The sequence below is a fragment of the Bufo bufo genome, chromosome 8 (genome assembly GCF_905171765.1).
Source record: "Bufo bufo chromosome 8, aBufBuf1.1, whole genome shotgun sequence".
Lineage (NCBI taxonomy): Eukaryota > Metazoa > Chordata > Amphibia > Anura > Bufonidae > Bufo > Bufo bufo.
This window is the reverse complement of record NC_053396.1, coordinates 135478464-135494352: the sequence shown is the minus strand read 5'-3', so window position 1 is coordinate 135494352 and position 15889 is coordinate 135478464. Positions and strand designations below refer to the sequence as shown.

At 41.3% G+C, this 15889-nt stretch overlaps 1 protein-coding gene across 1 annotated transcript in view; it reads right to left on the bottom strand.

Annotated features, from left to right (window-relative positions):
- Positions 1 to 15889, bottom strand: part of NRK (Nik related kinase) — a 336723-nt gene that overhangs the window by 97763 nt on the left and 223071 nt on the right. Inside the window, exons 20-22 of the mRNA XM_040442402.1 lie at positions 10585 to 10676; positions 6806 to 6921; positions 4473 to 4566 (exon numbers count right to left, since the gene is read on the bottom strand). Of these exons, the coding sequence (XP_040298336.1) occupies positions 4473 to 4566; positions 6806 to 6921; positions 10585 to 10676 (302 nt within the window). The remainder of the gene's footprint in view (positions 1 to 4472; positions 4567 to 6805; positions 6922 to 10584; positions 10677 to 15889) is intronic.

Below are 15889 nucleotides of genomic sequence, written 5' to 3'. Positions count from 1 at the left end.
TGAAGGCTTTGAGGGATCAAGTACAGCTTAAGCCTCTAAAGAAAAAGAACAGATTTTACAGTTGGGGCAGCTATAAGACAAGAAGGCTTACGCTGCAAATCTTCTGTAATTTTTTAGCTAGAAGTGTGCCTTTTAACTGCCTTAAAAAAAACTGTGAAAACTGGCTGCTGCCTGGGAATGTGAGTCCGGCAATGGACCAGTTTGCCAGTTGACTCATAAGGGAACAGAACAGATGTTATTTTTCCAGGACACCCCCTATTATGATATCACGAAGTTGGTCATAAAATATTTCCTGTTCTAATGATCCGAGTGTCTCATAGGAAGTGATATCAGTATTAAAATCAGTCTATCCCAAGGATGGTTGACTTTCTGTACAACCTAACTACTAAGGTTGGCATAATGTATGTAGCAGTTAAATTCAGGGCACTGAATACTGAACAAATTACTTTAGTGCTGATCATACCACCTGACGGCTAGAATGACACTATAAATGTCACAAGACAGCCAAGGGTAAATATTCAATAACCCGAGACAGGGCATTGACTGGAATCTCAATATTGTGGGTACTATATAATTATCAAAGACCAACAGGGATCAGATGCTGGAAGTAAGGGACACAAAAGTTTAAAGGCGTTGTCTCAAAAACAAATATTTAATCAAATTTGTCTATATCGCGCTACCTACTGTTTGTACTTTTCCTTATTTCTCTGTCCACCTTGCTGAGGTGGTCGTGCATGCCCAATCCCATCCCTCAACTGCCACCAGCCTTATTTACTGTTAGAAGCTGTGACAGTTTACGGGGAGAGAGCTGTAGCAGATAGGACACACATCCTAAGAAAAGACACACAGTCTGAGCTTTGATAGGTAGAGAACTGCAGCAGAAAGACACACCCTCTGAGATGCCAACTTGAAATAAATCTAGCAGAGCAATTAATGAGGAGATTGCTGAGGCGTATGAGGACCAGGGCTGGTTCTGGCATTGTTAGAAAGAGATCAGCATATACGGTATGTACGGTATGTATATGTACTATAGATCTGATTTTAATTTTTTTACATTAATCATGGGCAACACCCTTTAATTTCTTGGGCTAAACACATAAAAGGTTGAGGATCCAGTTGGGCAAGGAGCTAACATTGTATATATTTCATAGAAACATGGATGCAACCATTATTCAATAAATTGCATTTATCACAGCACCAAGTCCCTGTCAAAAGTACTTGATTGCAAGGCTAAACTTCTGCCAAACTTTGTAAGGCAATTTCATTTTTCTAACAAAAAGTGATCAAAGGAAGAAATAAAATAGCAGTTTAAAACAGTGCAATGTACAAGTCTACTGACGGTTGCTTATTTCATGAAAAAGACCCAAGGGTAAAGTGCTATAAGCGATTCCAGAGCTTTCTTTTTATGTGAGACTCTTATCAGCTGCAAAGAAGGGGGGAAAGTGGCCTTTTAAATTATAAAATTAATTTGTATGTAATGTGGGTCACTTAAATGCAATTGTTTAAGCCCATTGAAGAAGATAATATCTTGAACAAAACGGAATTAGATTTTAGCGCATACAGTCCTTGGAGCATAATGTAGTATTAACGAGATCTTTCAGCACAACTTAAAAGTGATTTTCAAAAGATGGAAGGAAATGGCCTAGTGCTGCCATGTAATAAACAGGTGGAAATTTAGAGGCTGAAGAAATGGATATGTCTGTAAATTTCAGTATGGTGTAGCATACCCTGAACAGAAATGATAGCACATTGGTGGAGTTAGACATCATGGTGTTGGGTAGCACACGGTCCTAATGATTAGCAATGTATTCAAACCCCGAACTGGAGTTTCACAACTAAGGGCAAAATCTGCATGGACCACGCATGTTCCCTTTTTTGTTTACTCCTAGGTTTTCCCCCAAGATATACTGACAGATTAGGCTACTTTCACATCTGCATTGTTGATTCCTGTTTTCAGATTCGGCAGAGGATCTCAAAACCAAAATTAAACGGATCGGTGCCATTTAATACATCCGGATTCATCTGTTTTGGGCGGATCTGGTTGTATTAAATCAAAACTGAAAAAAACTGATCCAGTATGGAAATCATTGTAAGTCAATGGGCGCCAGATCGTTTATTTTCGCTAACAAAAAAAATACTAATACAAAACCGCAGCTTGCAGTGGTTTTGTATCCAGGACCAAAACGCAACAAAACAGAATGGATGCATACTTATGCATCCTGAGGAGTTTTTTCCCTATTGACAATGAATGGGGACAAAACTGGACCGTTAAATTCTGGTTTTGAGATCCTCTGCCAGAATTGAAAACGCAGATGTGAAAGTAGCTTAAATTGATCTTAGTGTGCATGTATAGATGAGGCAAAGTAAATTATTAGACTCACTGGGGACAAGGACCGACGTGAATAGTGACTATGAGAGAGAGATTCGAGAGATCTGTACATCTATGGAATATCTTGATCATATATAAACAACTTAATAGAAATTTTTAAGAATAAACGTATTGCCAGACATAACAATATAGAGAACCACTCAGGAAAAGAGTAGGAACTTAAAGTGGCCCTGGAAAAATTCTAAAAGTGGCCCCATGTTGTAGGTGGGTCCAAATTGACAGAGGGCGAGGCAACATATATAGACAGGGTCATCAGTACCAAAGCATCAATGCACAAAATGCCATCAAAGCAGAACCAAGTATCACAGTGCAGCACAAAATCCCTCCCCAGAAACTGCCCTTTTTTGATGGTCAGCACTAGTGATGAGCGAAGCTAGCTTTGGATCCTAGATCCGAAGTCGCTTCACTCAAAACATAGGATTATGGCTGTACGTAGATCCATCCCCGTACAACATGAAAATGTACTTAGTTGAATAAATTCGGTATTTGACTTTAAAAAAACTGTTTCAAACTTGGTCCAAACTTGGCTTTGGTCCCTTGACAGCTGAAAGATTACACAGGCCATATATAAAGTATCTCTTGATAACTTTCTCTGAAGGATTATGGGAATAAAATAAATAAGAGACAGGATGTAAAATAAGAAATAAAAACCATAAGCCCTCATGTGGAATAAATGCACAGTAATTGGATGATTTTCACTATATTCAACTTTGATCTTTTAAAATGTTTAAATTAATATTTTTTCTAAATAATACATTGTAAAATTTAGAATGATAACATGATTGATGTAAAAGCTCTGTCTGCATTTGCAAAGATTAAAAAAATGCAAATTGGCCAAGAGATGATGATCTTGAACAGGGGATCCCACTCTATTAAGGCTACTTTCACACTAGCGTTTTTACTGGATACGGCAGGGTTCAGCAAAAACGCTTCCATTACTGATAATACAACCGTCTGCATCCGTTATGAACAGATCCGGTTGTATCATCTTTAACATTGCCAAGACGGATCCGTCATGAACTCCATTGAAAGTCAATAAGGGACGGATTCATTTTCTATTGTGTCAGAGAAAACGGATCCATCCCCATTGACTTGCATTGTGGGTCATGCCGGATCCATCTTGCTCCGCATCCCAGGATGGAAAGCAAACTACAACATGTTGCGGTTTGCTCTCCGGTTTTGGGAACGCAACTAAATGGAACGGAATGCATTTTTGGAGCATTCCGTTCTGTTCAGTTCAGTTTTGTCCCCATTGACAATGAATGGGGACAAAGCTGAGGCTTTTTTTTCCGGTATTGAGCTCCTATGACGGATCTCAATACCGGAAAACTAAAACGCTAGTGTGGAAGTAGCCTAAGTCATAAGAAGGTAAATCAAAATGGACACTACCTACCTTCAAATACAATTAATATATAAAGGCATCTTGATCTTGTGGTTATCTCCATTAGCAGACCATGCCTTCATTCAGTAGTAATTCACACCAGGCTCCCCCCACTGCATGGCTGTAATAACATTCAAAAAGGTGCTCTGTCTCATAGGCGTCCATCAGAACTCTCAGTCTTGCTAGGAGCTGAGCAGCAGAGACCTCAGAGTAGATATTGGTGCCCAGGCTTAGACTAGCCCACAGGGGAACAGGTGAATCCCCCAGTGACCCCTGACAAAGAAGGGCCCCCAGCACAGCATCTCAGCCAAACTATATCCATATAAAAACTGGGTAGATTATTTAAAAAACTATTTATTATTATAGATGCATCAGGTGACTAAAATATCTTTTCCCTGAGCCCAAACTTCACAAAGTTGTTGGACCACCAGAATTGATCATCTTGAGTATCTTATTGCTGCCTGCCACTGGGTGGGCAGGTAGTATTTGCACGTAGCTGTATAATGGGTGCCCAGATTGAATTTTATTAGTGGGCCCTAGGCACTCCAGTCCAACAGTGTTGCCAATTAGGTAGACCCCGCCAACTGAGCATACATGTTCATGATGATAACACCTTGCAGGACTGAGTTATCTAACTACGTGGGGCAAAGCTAATGTAAAGGGGAAAAGGTTACAAATCATATCGCGATCTATGAAGAGCACCTTGTCTTGATGCTTGCTGCTCGGAGGTTTCTCTGCTTTTCCATCTGCAGGTCTTGTTCTTGAGATGTCCAATATACCATTGCTCAATGGTTGCCTGAAAACATTAGTCAATCAATATAGCATGGTTTTTATGAAAGATATTTTTAAACATAAAAAAAAATGAAAATCCACAATAAGTTTTAAAGATGGTAATATGTCACCAGAGGCAGATGCCTCTAGGGAAAGATTAGGTCTATGTTAGTGGGTACAATGGAATCTGCTGCATTTCCCCAGTATATGTCTGTCACTGGGTGAAAAGAATCACTGGACTGGCACACTAACACTTTTCTGATGGTCAGATTATACCTGTTGGGATAATCAGGGGGAGAGTTGTGCTGTTCTGCCCAATGAAAACAAGCTCTTATCCAGGAGGACAAACGTTGGCTTGCTAGTGCGATCTATTGAATGTCTACCCTATAAGTCAATGTCTAGCCCTTTATAGAGGCCTTGGAACATGACGTAGATAGAAGCCAAAACCAAAATCTTTTCCATAAAAAAAGGCATCCATTTCAGGGGTTTCACTGCTTGTCGGTAAAGATCAGGGTCCTGGTTTGGCTGGATAAGAACTTATTTTCATTCTCTTTTTCCCAGGGAGCTTTGCTTGGCCTATAAGACTTGTTACTCTAACTTGGTGGTCTCCACAAAGAGGGAATTTATTCCACCAGTCATTGAGCATTACTAGCTTGGTGCTGTAATGGCAGCGGTGGCCGTGCTTGCACACTTTAGGAAAAAGTGCCAGCCTCTCTGGTGGTCGGGATGTTTGGAGGGTCCATGGGCACACATGCAGCAGCTCCCGTCTGGGCCACCTCACCTCATATCTGTGCTGCAGTGGTGGCCGTAATTCCTGGAAACAAGCAGTGTATAAAGCGATGGACAGGGCACACTGAGAACTTAAAGTGGCCCTGGAAAAAAAGCTAAAAGTGGCCTCATATTATAGGTGGATACAAATTGAAAGAAGGCAGGTGGGTAAGGACACGTAGGCAGGGACAACAGAAGTAGGCAGGACCAGCAATACCATAGTGCAGTACAAAATACTGCTGGCCTCAATTGAGTTGAGGAGGGCTTCTTCGGCTAATGCTCATAGCATTAATTAATGCTTAGACCATTAGATCATTATGTACCTGTTGGGCAGCCATGAGGAGGGCTTGGGAAGCCCTCTGGGAATCGGTCCACTGGGAAATTTCCCTGTAGGGTATATGGCCTTAGGGTATATCCGCCCCTGGCAATGGAAAAATTAATCAAGCCAGCAAAGATGAAGCCAGCATTTGGTGAAGTGAGACAACCCCTATAACACTGTACACAGTCACATTTACAGTACAGACGTAAGTATCTATATGATTGCTATTTTTAATCCACTAGGGGGAATCAACACCCCACTGTATATATTTCGGATTTTGCAAAGGATAGACTTGGTTAGACTTTGATTAGAATATGGTTAGAAAAATTGATGTTAAAATATGTGCAGTAACAGTTAATGTAAAATCTGAAATCTGAGGAACATATAATGGGAGCTTTCAGAAAATTTTATGAAAGCATAACTATCACTATAACTATCATAAGGGACATAACTATGGTATATACTAAAATCCCCATACACGTCAGCATATTGTTAATCTAATGTGTATGTGGAGAGCCTACTCCCACCTAGAAAAAGATCATAAGTGGATCCTTTTGTTCTTCTGAGAGATAACGGCTTTCTCTCCTCTCCCCATTGAAAACACATACATGTTCAGTGAGAATGCATATGTACAGAGGAGTCATGAGTGATAGCTGTCGGCATTTAGCTGCAAATACTTGAAGGTGTCAGGCAATTTAAAGGGGTTGTTTTACTTCAGCAAATTACATTTCTAATATAGACAAAGTTAATACAAGGCACTTACTAATGTATTGTGATTGTCCATATTGCCTTCTTTGCTGGCTTGATTGACTTTTCCATTGCATTATACACTGCTTGTATCCAGGAATTACAACCACTGCTGCAGCCCAGATACGAGGTGGCCAGGACAGGAGTTGCTGCGCATCCGTGCCTATGCACACTCCCATGGTCCCGGCCACCAGAGAGGCCGGGCTCTTTTTCCTATAGTGTGCAAGCACGACCTCCACTGCTGCCCAATTGTAGTAGTGGCCATAATCACTGGAAACGAGCAATGTATAATGCAATTGAAAAATGAATAAAAAAAACACTCCAAAACCTATTAAGATAAATCCATGTTCTGTGTCTGTGGACATCTGTGTGTAAACCAGCCCTGACCCATTCCTTTAAGCATTTGTAATTCAATATGACAGAAACCAACCTTTTTTTCTGGATATCATCATCACTGCTGCCAATCTCATCACTGGAAGAGGAGTAATATGATGCTTTTAAGTAGGACCTGTTACTTTCACTTCCTTTTGCCACAAAATTGTGATTCTGGGTGACAAATAATAAAAAAAAAAAACGATTTATATAAAAAAAGAGATTGTGAATATAGTAAACCACTAGTATATAATATGTATAAACTAAACTACATAAATATTACTCCGCTCAATTTTACACCTTGTAAGATATTCACTGAAACAATGCCAGGCCCTCAGAAGGATAAACCCTGTTCCATGGATTTCTTCCAAGAACTTGGATAAGACAAGGTTGCAGTAAAGCACATGCATTGTTATAGGTCCAAAAGTTGTGGTGACTCAACTGATATTTCCTTCTCTGATATATGACAGGCACAGTTCTCTTGTAAAAAAAAAGTGTGGATTCAGATTACTATTCCTATAGAATGCCCCAAAACGATGGCAGCCAGAATACCTCCTTTAGAGAGACCCCATATAAGCAACAGCCATAAATAAATAAAGCCAAACAGAGAGCCTCTATATACAGTGACAGGCAGATTTAAAGTTTCCTCTTTTTGGGAAGACAATCTAGCTTGGTACAATATACAGCTGCAAGAAAAAGTCAGTGAACCCTTTGGAACTACCAGGATTTCTGCATTGATTGCTGAAGAAATGTGGCCTGATTGATACATAAGTCCCAATTGTACACACTGACGATCTAAACTAACAACACACTCAGTTGTACCGTTCAAGCCTTTTACTGAGCACATCGACAGTGTAAAATAAAAAAGTAAATGAACCCTTTAGTAACCCTTGTTAAATTAATAATCTGTAGATTTCCCTTTAAAAGCAATCAATTCCACCAAACTTATCCTGTAGCTGCAAATAAGATTTGCACAAGTAAAAGATATACAGTATATCAGAGAAGCTCGACCAGTATGTGCTGGAGCTCAGCCCATCAACTACCAATTAGTGATTTATAATAATAATCAATATGGGAGTGCTAACAAATTTAATACCATTCAGACTCCTAAATAATGAATCACAAGTGTAACAAAACCGTACATTTTGTATTATCATTATATATACATTTTTATGCGTGAGCTCCGCATTTAGAAATATATAAAGGGACCGAGAGTATGTTTTAATATTTTTATTATTCTTTTAATTGAAACATTGTTTTGTAATATTGAGGTAGTAAAATTATATGCAAATTGACTGTGAGCTAGCCAAATTTTCTTATTTTAAGATTTGCACAAGGTTGTAGGGGAAAATTTGGACCATTCTTCCCTTCAAATGTTTTCAGTTCATCAATTTTTCTGGCATTCCTTGTATGCACAGGTCCTGCAGGTTCTAACGCCAGGCTAGGATCACGTGTCCAATGTACGGCACTTGATCCCAGAAGTGGCCGCTACACGGGATTGTGGAACAACCTGGACATGCCTTTAAGTTCAGAACTCTAACTTGGCCGCTCCAAAACACAAATCTGTTTCAGACGCTTTTTAGTTGATTTACTTCTGTGTTTTAAGTCATTATCTTGTTGCATCATCTAATGACCCTTCAGCTTGAGGTCATAGACTGCAGCCCTTACAGTCTCCTGTAAATTGTTTTGATACACGTTCAGATTGATTGTTTCTTCAATGGTCATAAGGTGTCAACTCGGAGTTAGCAAAGTAGTCCCAAACCATGTGTCACGGGGCGCCGAAGGCTTCGGGAGCGAGGATCTGTGTTCGGCCTCGTTCCCAGGGCGGCTTTTGCTAGCTGGGAGGCTCCCTGCTCCTAGGTCTGCCTTGAGCACCTAGCTGATCACTCGGTGCTCGACTTGTCTGTTTGTCGGTCATGTGACGCTGGCCACGTCACATGACCTTCACTCCCCATTATAAATACAGGCAACCTGCTGGCTACAGGTTGCCTGTGATTTTGGTCCCTTATGCTGTGTATTATTATTGTTATTAAGCTTACCTTTGGATTTGACCCTTGATCTGCTTCCTGACACCTCTTCTGCCTGCTCCCTGAACCTTGACGCTACCTCTCAGATTTTGACCTCGGCTTGCTTTTGGATTTTGTCTTTGCCTCTTCTCTTGCACTGACGTGACCTCACGGATTTTGGCCTCGGCCCGCTCTCGGATCTGTCTCTGTCTACTCCCTCGTACTGACGTGACCTTCTGGACTGACCCCGGCTAGTTGACCCGCCTCGCCCTTCCGTTTTTGGTGGTACCTTGCTTGTTCCACCTTTCTGTCCGCTCTAGTGCTACCTCTCAATGGCTGTCCACTTCCCTGCTGTCTCTATCTCTCTGCTTGCACTTACTCAGGTCAGGGACTGTCGCCCAGTTGCGCCCCGTCACCTAGGGCGGGTGGTGCAAGTAGGCAGGGACAGGGGACCGGGTGGCAGCTCAGGGGGTGCACCTCCGCTCTATCTTTATACCCGTGGCACTACCCCGTGACACTATGATGCTCTCTCTACTATTCTTTACAGTTGGGATGAGGTTTTGGTATGGATGTGCAGCGTTCTTTTATCCTCTATACATAGCATGCACAGGTGCTAAAAAGCTCAAATTTTGTCTCAGTTGACCATAGAAAATGAGCATCATATAGCATTTGTTATATTATAAGTTGTCTGGGCCAAACTTAAGATACCGTAGCATATTCCTTTTTGGTGCCCTTACATGAACTCCATTCTTTCTAATAGTGGACACATGAGCAGAGGTTTTTGCAGTGTGTAGATATTTCTGTCGGTCTTTTGCGGTTACCCTTGAGTTTTTTTTTTTAACCTCCTTCAGGATACCCTATTGTGCCCCTGGCATGATCTTAACAGGACACCCACCCCTAAAAAGAGTAGCAACAGTCCTAAAATTGTTTCCATTTGTAGATGCAAATTTGTCTAATCATTGATGTAGTCCCAAGTCTTTAGCAATGCATTTGCAGCCTTAAAGGGTGTGGTTACATCGAGGATTTTGTCCATGACTATCCCATGGCAAAAACTGTGGAGCTAATGGAGCTAAAGCGCGAGCAGGCTCCCACTGCAGTGGTAAAAATCCTTGGTGGCATGAACTGCAGCGGGGCCTCACCGAATCCACGCTAGAACTGGATAAGGTTTTCTGAAACTTGTTTGCATCAAGGCATGGTTTACACTAACCAATCTTAATTGAGAAGAACAGATCTGTCAGTAACCAGGCTTTGTGTGCCTTATTTTTTATGGTCAAAGCACCAGCAAAGCCCATGCTTCCAATCTCCTTAATTGAAACACCTTTTGTCAAGACGGGCAGATCATCGGGCAGAAACAAACGTCGCTGCAAACACTTGTTCCCGAAAACGTGCCCGTGTAAGGGTGCCATCAATCACTGGATGAAGAAGCAAACCGCTTGTTCATCGGGTGACCCTGTCGTTCGTGCATTTCTGGCATCAGATTGTGCTTTCTAAACATCGATCTGCTGCCCAAAAACAATGCAGCCCTATGAGGACAAGCAATCGCAATAGTGATTCCTCATTCTCATACTGTGGAGGTGATCACTGCATGTAAATGCAGCGCTTGACCTCCATGGTGCGAGCAGCTCTCTGTCGGGAAGGAACTTTTCCTTCATGACAATTGGCTGTTCCTCAGCGCCTTAACTGTTCATGTGCTATTAGTTTACTTAGATTGTTTGTGTCTATAATTGTGACTTGGTTAACAATCAGACCACATTTTATTAAAAATCTGTGCAGAAATCCAGGTAATTCTACAAGAGTCGCTTACTTTTTCTGTAATTGTTATGACACTTACTGAAATCTTTCTGAAATCCAGATGTAATTCATTTTCAGCCTTCTCTAATTGCTGGGGATAATTCTGTACCACTTGCTTATCTTTTGGAGACTCTAAAACAATAAAATGAAATTATATGATCTTAATTGTCACATCTTTTTGTGGAGTGTTCTATCATTCATAGTTAGTGTCATTCACCATTGTGGCATCTGGTACTCTATGTCACTCCTCATTCATCAAGCATCTTTCTTTTATCTTAAGGGAAATCTCGTCTGAGTTTTAAGCCATGCATCATAAAAGCACTCAAGCAGCGCTCTTGAACCTTTGCAAGATTCTAGAAATCCAAAGTGACTTGTAATACAAGATGATCAGCAAATAGAGGAAACCTGCTGATAACCATGTGAAACCAACAACAAAGTGTGCTATGAAGTATAATATAGTATGATCAATGCACTTCACAATACAAAATATGTCAGGAGATACAATAAAAACGTGTTATGTAAATTTTTAGTGAATTCAGGGAATTGCAAAAAGTCCAATATTTTCTAATTCAATCCCTATTAGGCAAGAGAACATTCTGATATTAACCCTTGTCTGCAAAGGAATTTTAAATACCCAACAACTGGCTAGAGCTGGCTATACACATACGATAAATGATCGTACTGTATGTATATTGGGCCTCCTAACAGCAGATGACTGGAGAAAGAGAGATTGGGTATGTTGGACCTCAAGACACCTTATCTATGTTCCAGAAGTTAAGCCTCTGCCAGATGTGTCTGGAATGGCTTATGTCCCTCTAACCTTTGAAATAATCATACAGACTTGGCCAAACGGGCTGGCTGTGCAGGAACAGTACATGTGCCCCTTGTTTTACTGTTTTACCTTTGCCAATTTGATACCACCATAGAGCTAGCCATAAAACGCCTCTATTAAATCTCTCAAATGCAGGCTTGGACTGGCCCACAGGGATACAGGTGAATCCCCCAGTGAGCCCCTGAGCAAGGTGGTCCCCTAGTCTCCCACCCTCTGCACAAGTGGCACATAACACAGTAGACTTACTGCAATACATATATATATTCAATGTACAGCACCTCAACCAGCCTATGTTCATATAAAAAAAACTTAATAGATTATTTTAGAAACTGCCCAGTTCATTATTATAGACACGAGACCAACCAGTGTTTTCTTTTCCCAAGGACCTCCCTTCTCAAAGTTGCTGCAGGGACCTCCATAATCAATCATCTTGTAGCGTCTTGCTGCTGTCTGCTGCTGTGTGAACAGGTAATATTTGAATGTATCTGTACGGTGGGCACCCACAATAAATTTTACTGGGGGAACAAGTCCAACCTGAAATCCTGCTATATTGATCCAGGGGAAGGCAAAAAAATACCCTATGAGGGTAAAAAATCCTTTTATTGTGCCCTGAAAAAAGAAAGGGGGAGTGTGACTCACTTCACATTCGGAGTCCTGAGGAGTTCCGGGGGAGTCCTATCCACCATGAGGACTAGAGACGAAGTGCAATTCGATCCGAATTTCAGGATAAATTTGATTCGCCTCGAAGCCAAATTTCCTTGTGCTTCATGTTAGCGAATCGATTTAACCTGAAATAGTGTGAAAAACAAAAAAAGAAATCACACTTACCTCCTCCATTTGCGGAGGGCCGCTAGCAGCCATCTTCATCTTGAAGATCTCAGCCGAAATCCCGTGTGTGGTGACAGATGACGTCACCACACCGGTCGGCGTGATGACATTATCTCGCGCCGTGCAAGATTTCACACCAAATCTTCATGACGATGGCCGGACCGTCGCGAGCAAATGGAGACGGGAAGTTTGATAAAAAAAAATGTTATGTTCATTTCACCCTGTTTTTACACTAAGATGCCGCGATCATGTATGAACGCGGCATCTGAGGGGTACAATAACGCAGCTCCCTGTCATTGCACCCACTACTTTACAAAAATATGCGCTTCGCAACAAAGTAATTCGTCACAAAGCGATTTTTTTATTTTTTATTCAGCGAATCAGCCGAATCTAACTTTTTAGAAATTCGCTCATCTCTAATGAGGACTGCAACCACAATCACCACAACTCCGGTGTGCTGCATAAATGCTCTTTAAAATGTAGCTTCACATCATGTAATATTCCTTGTTTACCTGGTTAAGTTCTCATTTGGGGATATGAGTAAAGTTTTGTGCACGTATTAAACAAAATCAACTTTTTTGTACGTTTAGGATTCTGAAATAAACTGTATTTGGATGCAATATTCCATATATTGACCAGTACATGTGCTTACAGCTGAAACACACAGTTAAAAGTTTCCAGCATCTATAGGATAATACTGCTGATGCTAGTAGGAGGCTTAAGTGCTGAAATCCCAGCGGACAAATAACTTCCAGCAGTACATGCCAGAGGGACAAGTACATGATGGAGAGCACTTTACTGAAATGCTAGCAATGTAACTTTAATAATAAGAAAGAATTATGTTTATATAAGGACAATGAGCAAGTTAAAATGTACGAGTTGTGGGACTTAGCAGAAATCCCCTGGAAGCCTCTCTACTTCAGCACATTTTTACTGTAAATCTGTTTTTCTCATTGTGAGGGAAGCAGCGGTGTGAAGAGCAGTCAATCGATGGGCAAACATCAATTTTATTTATACCTTAACCAAAGTACAGTACATCACAATACCGAACTGGATGTCAAGTATGATTAGAAACTCTTCGGGTACATGCACACGGCAAAGTAGTATATGCAGATTTTTCACGCAGCTTTTCATGCAGATTTCGCTAACTTTCCATACACAAACTGCACCAAAATGTGCATGTTTTACTTTCGGATTTTGTAGCAGATTGAAATGGGTAAAATCTGCACTGAAAATTTGCACAAACAATTGACATGCTGCAGAGCTATGCTAGTTTGAGAAGTTGCAAAGTAGAGAGGGAGAGAAGTGAGGGAGCCTGCGATCCAACTCCCACTCTTCCTGGCCATAAGGCAGCTCATCTAGGAGGCCCTCTACTCCATAGAGCCTGCAGGGTCCCAGGCTACAGAAGACCTGTAAACTATGGCATGCTATTGTAAGCAGAGTGATCAAGCAATCAAGCTATACAGACTCTGCTGCAAGGTGAGGGGAAACATGCTAAGACACCACCACTGCAGTTCAGGACAGGCATAGCTAGAAGCCTGCATCATACAGTGGATACCTACAGCCACAGGTGCCAGAGTACAACTGTAGGGAAGGGAATCAGGGGAAAGATACTGTCAGCTAGCAAACTTCTGAGTGTCAAACTGCCACATTACCAGCCACCATAACCCTTTATCTGGGGGGAAATGCACTTTGTACAAACTGCTGCGAGATGTGCTGCTATTTGCTCTTACACTAAGTAAAGGAAGATGTTCTTTGCTGTATATTCTATGTCTGGTTCCTTCATCACACACTGGGGGAGATTTATTATTGGTGACAGATATATAGATGATACATAAATAAATAAATGAACAAATGCAGATAAAGCAGCAGCACAGTCAGATGGTGTGAACAGGGTGCAAATCCTCAAGGAAGGCAGGATTCTCCTCCACTATAGACACATCCAAAGGACGAGGCAGCACTCCAAATATAGCGTGAAAGGGTGATGATGACCCCAAATTTTAATCCCCAGACAACATTTTGGCCTACTTAATGAGGCCTTTGTCAAGCAATACAACAGTGTTACAACTGGGTATATATAAGCATAAAGCACATCTTGTTCCTTTCATTTCAAATCCATTGTGGTGGTGTATAGAACCAAAAATGTTAGAATTGTGTCAATGTCCCAATATTTATGGACCTGACTGTATATAAATGATAAGATAGACAGATAGCATGGCGACTTAGTGGTTAGCACTCTTGACTTGCAGCACCGGGGTCCTGCGTTTCGAATCCGACCAAGGACAACATCTGCATGGAGTTTGTATGTTCTCCCCATGTTAGCGTGGGTTTCCCCTGGGTACTCAGGTTTCCTCCCACACTCCAAAGACATACTGATAGGGAACTTATTGAGATTGTGAGCTCCATTGGGGACAGTGTGATGCTAATGTCTGTAAAGTGCTGAGGAATATAACAGCGCTATATCTGAGCTTAAGAGGCAGCTGATTCGCAGTGGCATATGCAAATGAACACATGACATCACAGCATTCCATGACATCACAATGAGTGGCCGTGAATTAGAACACCACACACTATTAGGACTGCTCATTCCGTTGCAGGAGGGTGACATGAGGTCAGAAGCTACAGAAGGTATTCAGTCCGGATTCAGTCCGGATTCTATCCGTTTGCAACATGTATAACATCTGGACAAAAACTTGCGTGCATGGAAGAGGCCTTAGGCTTTGTTCCCATTTCCATTCTTCATTGACACATATCCATTAATTTTAATGTGTTTGTGCACACATTGGTGTTTTTCCACTGACGTGGGTGGTCCAAACGCCCAAGTCTTCGAGTCCGTAAAAAACCCACTACCAAGTGGTGTAATAAGCTGGTCTTTTATAAATGACACCCCATATCACTTTGGTGCGGGATATTTACCAAAACTGGTGTAAAGTAGAACTGGCTTAGTTGTCCATAACAACCAATCAAATTGCACCTTTCATTTTCCAAAAGAGTTCTGAAAAATAAAAGATGGAATCTGATTGGGTGCTATAGGCAACTAGTTCTACTTTACACCAGTTTTGATAAACTGTGTGATAGCATCCTTAGGACCCTTTCACACGAACAATAGGGATAGTGTCAGGATGTGTTTAGTAAGACTCACACCGTTTCGCAAGCATGTTCAGTCAGTTTTGTCTGCATTTGCGTTCACGGTTTCAGTTTTTTCCACACGGCGTGCAATCCATTTTGATGCGTTTTTCAAGTGTGTGAAAAAAACCCTGAAGGTTTACAAACAACATCTCCTAGCAACCATCAGTGAAAAAAAAACATTACATCCAGATGCAATGCGTTTTTTTGCTGAAGCCCCATTTACTTCTATGGGGCCAGGGCTTCTTGAGAAACACTGAATATAGAACATGCTGAGATTCTCACGCAACGCAGAACTGATACGATGAAAATAAAATTAATGGGTCAGGATTTACTGCAGGTGCTACGCGTTCACTTCACGCATTGCACCCATGCGGAAAACTCACAAGTGTGAAAGGGGCTTTTTTCGACCTCATTTTTCGGTCACATTACAAAAATGCACTTTAAAATGCATGCGGCTACTAACATTTGGAGGCAGTTTTGGTGCGTTTTTTGCATCTGCTCTTCGTGAATGCTTATCATAAGTGAGATTACAGAAAATGCAAAATGGACACATGCA